Raw genomic sequence first — 2,044 nt, forward strand, 5'->3', positions numbered from 1 at the left:
CATTATACTGCTAGTAACCTTGTACATCAGTAATCACCTTGTTACAAGGTGTACGCCAAGTATGGTGTTCATGGTCCCATACCTTTAACTCCAGGTAATTTGTAAATATATATCTACATTACTCAGGGGCTATATAATGCGTAAAATAAATATATGTATATATATACATTAAACAATTGGTAAAATAATGAAATCACAAGCGCTTATTGATGATACTTTAATTAATATATGATATTGGGTTTTGGTGAAGGAGTTACTTCATTACTATGTGGGTTTGAAGGTACAGTCAGCAAGCAGGCAGCTGTACGGGGATTACTGTAGTTGGGCATGCTGGCAGCTGCACGTGGGTTACTGTAGCTGGGCATGCAGGCAGCTGCACGTGAGTTACTGCCGGGCATGCAGGCAGCTGCACGTGGGTTACTGTCGGGCATGCAGGCAGCTGAACGTAGGTTACGGTTGGGCATGCAGGCAGCTGCACGAGGGTTACTGTAGCTGGGCATGCAGGCAGCTGTATGTGGGATACTGTTGGGCATGCAGGCAGCTGCACGAGCGTTACTGTAGCTGGGCATGCAGGCAGCTGTTTGTAGGTTACTGTAGCTGGGCATGCAGGCAGCTGCACGAGCGTTACTGTAGCTGGGCATGCAGGCAGCTGCACGTGAGTTACTGCCGGGCATGCAGGCAGCTGCACGTGGGTTACTGTAGTTGGTCATGCAGGCAGCTGCACGTGGGTTACTGTAGCTGGGCATGCAGGCAGCTGCACGTGAGTTACTGCCGGGCATGCAGGCAGCTGCACGTGGGTTACTGTAGTTGGTCATGCAGGCAGCTGCACGTGGGTTACTGTAGCTGGGCATGCAGGCAGCTGCACGTGAGTTACTTCCGGGCATGCAGGCAGCTGCACGTGAGTTACTGCCGGGCATGCAGGCAGCTGCATGTAGGTTACTGTAGCTGGGCATGCAGGCAGCTGCACGAGGGTTACTGTAGCTGGGCATGCAGGCAGCTGCACGAGGGTTACTGTAGCTGGGCATGCAGGCAGCTGCACGTGGGTTACTGTAGTTGGTCATGCAGGCAGCTGCACGAGGGTTACAGCTGCACGTACAAGCCTCTACTCCTTCTTAGTCTCTGATGAGAACCTTCAAAATATTTCTCTGACACTCACGTGCTGATTGGTCATTCAATTGCCAATCATGATGTCGCTGACAGTAATGACGTCATTGATCATGTGACTACCTTGCCAGCTGATTAAGATCTCATTGTCGGCGCTGGAGGACCAATCACGACTCTCTTTACTGGTCGTTAATTCTGGGGTCGTGGTGGGGGGACGGCTGGCTCCGGGGAGTGTGGAGGATGGCAGACAACTAATGACGAATGGCAGACTAGGAGGGCTGAAGGGATAGTTGACTAGGGGGCTAGGCTAGGGGATGGCAGGGGTAGGAGAGTCGGGCTAGGGAGGACGGGTTGGCCTGCTCGTGAACGAGACAAGTGCAGAGACCGATCCTTGTGAGTCTGATGAAGGGTATACAGACCCTTGTGAGTAAGTCACGCGAAAGAATAGAATCTCGCGAGTAAGATCAATAATTATAACAAACACAAGGACAAGAACAAGGAAGTGAAGAGACGAAGAAGAAAAAAAATGGTCCAGGACGGACCGAAACGTCGTCCGTCCCTTCACTTTCTAGTGTGTGGTTTGGTCAACATATTTGAGCCATTGTGACTCCTCGTCTACACAAGAATAATATTTCTCTGTGAAGAACTTGCTGAAACTGTGTGTGGAGTAACTTGCTCCCCGGAGTACTGTTGGTATCCCTGCTGCCAGTCACAGAGATGAGATGAGGAGCAACTTTTTATGAGGATGACAAGACGGATAAATCAGAGAGAGAGAGAGAGAGAGAGAGAGAGAGAGAGAGAGAGAGAGAGAGAGAGAGAGAGAGAGAGAGAGAGAGAGAGAGAGAGAGAGAGAGAGAGAGCGAGAGAGAGAGAGAGAGAGAGAGAGAGAGAGAGAGAGAGAGAGAGAGAGAGAGAGAGAGAGAGCGAGAACGAGAGAGAG

At 50.5% G+C, this 2,044-nt stretch overlaps 1 protein-coding gene across 1 annotated transcript; it reads right to left on the reverse strand.

The window, feature by feature from the left end:
* Window positions 1-221: 221 nt before the first annotated feature.
* Window positions 222-1,061, reverse strand: LOC138359658 (uncharacterized). The gene has a single exon (XM_069319074.1). The coding sequence runs from the start codon at window positions 1,059-1,061 to the stop codon at window positions 222-224; it is 840 nt and encodes a 279-aa protein (XP_069175175.1).
* Window positions 1,062-2,044: the final 983 nt, after the last annotated feature.

This window comes from Procambarus clarkii, chromosome 92 (genome assembly GCF_040958095.1).
Source record: "Procambarus clarkii isolate CNS0578487 chromosome 92, FALCON_Pclarkii_2.0, whole genome shotgun sequence".
NCBI lineage: Eukaryota > Metazoa > Arthropoda > Malacostraca > Decapoda > Cambaridae > Procambarus > Procambarus clarkii.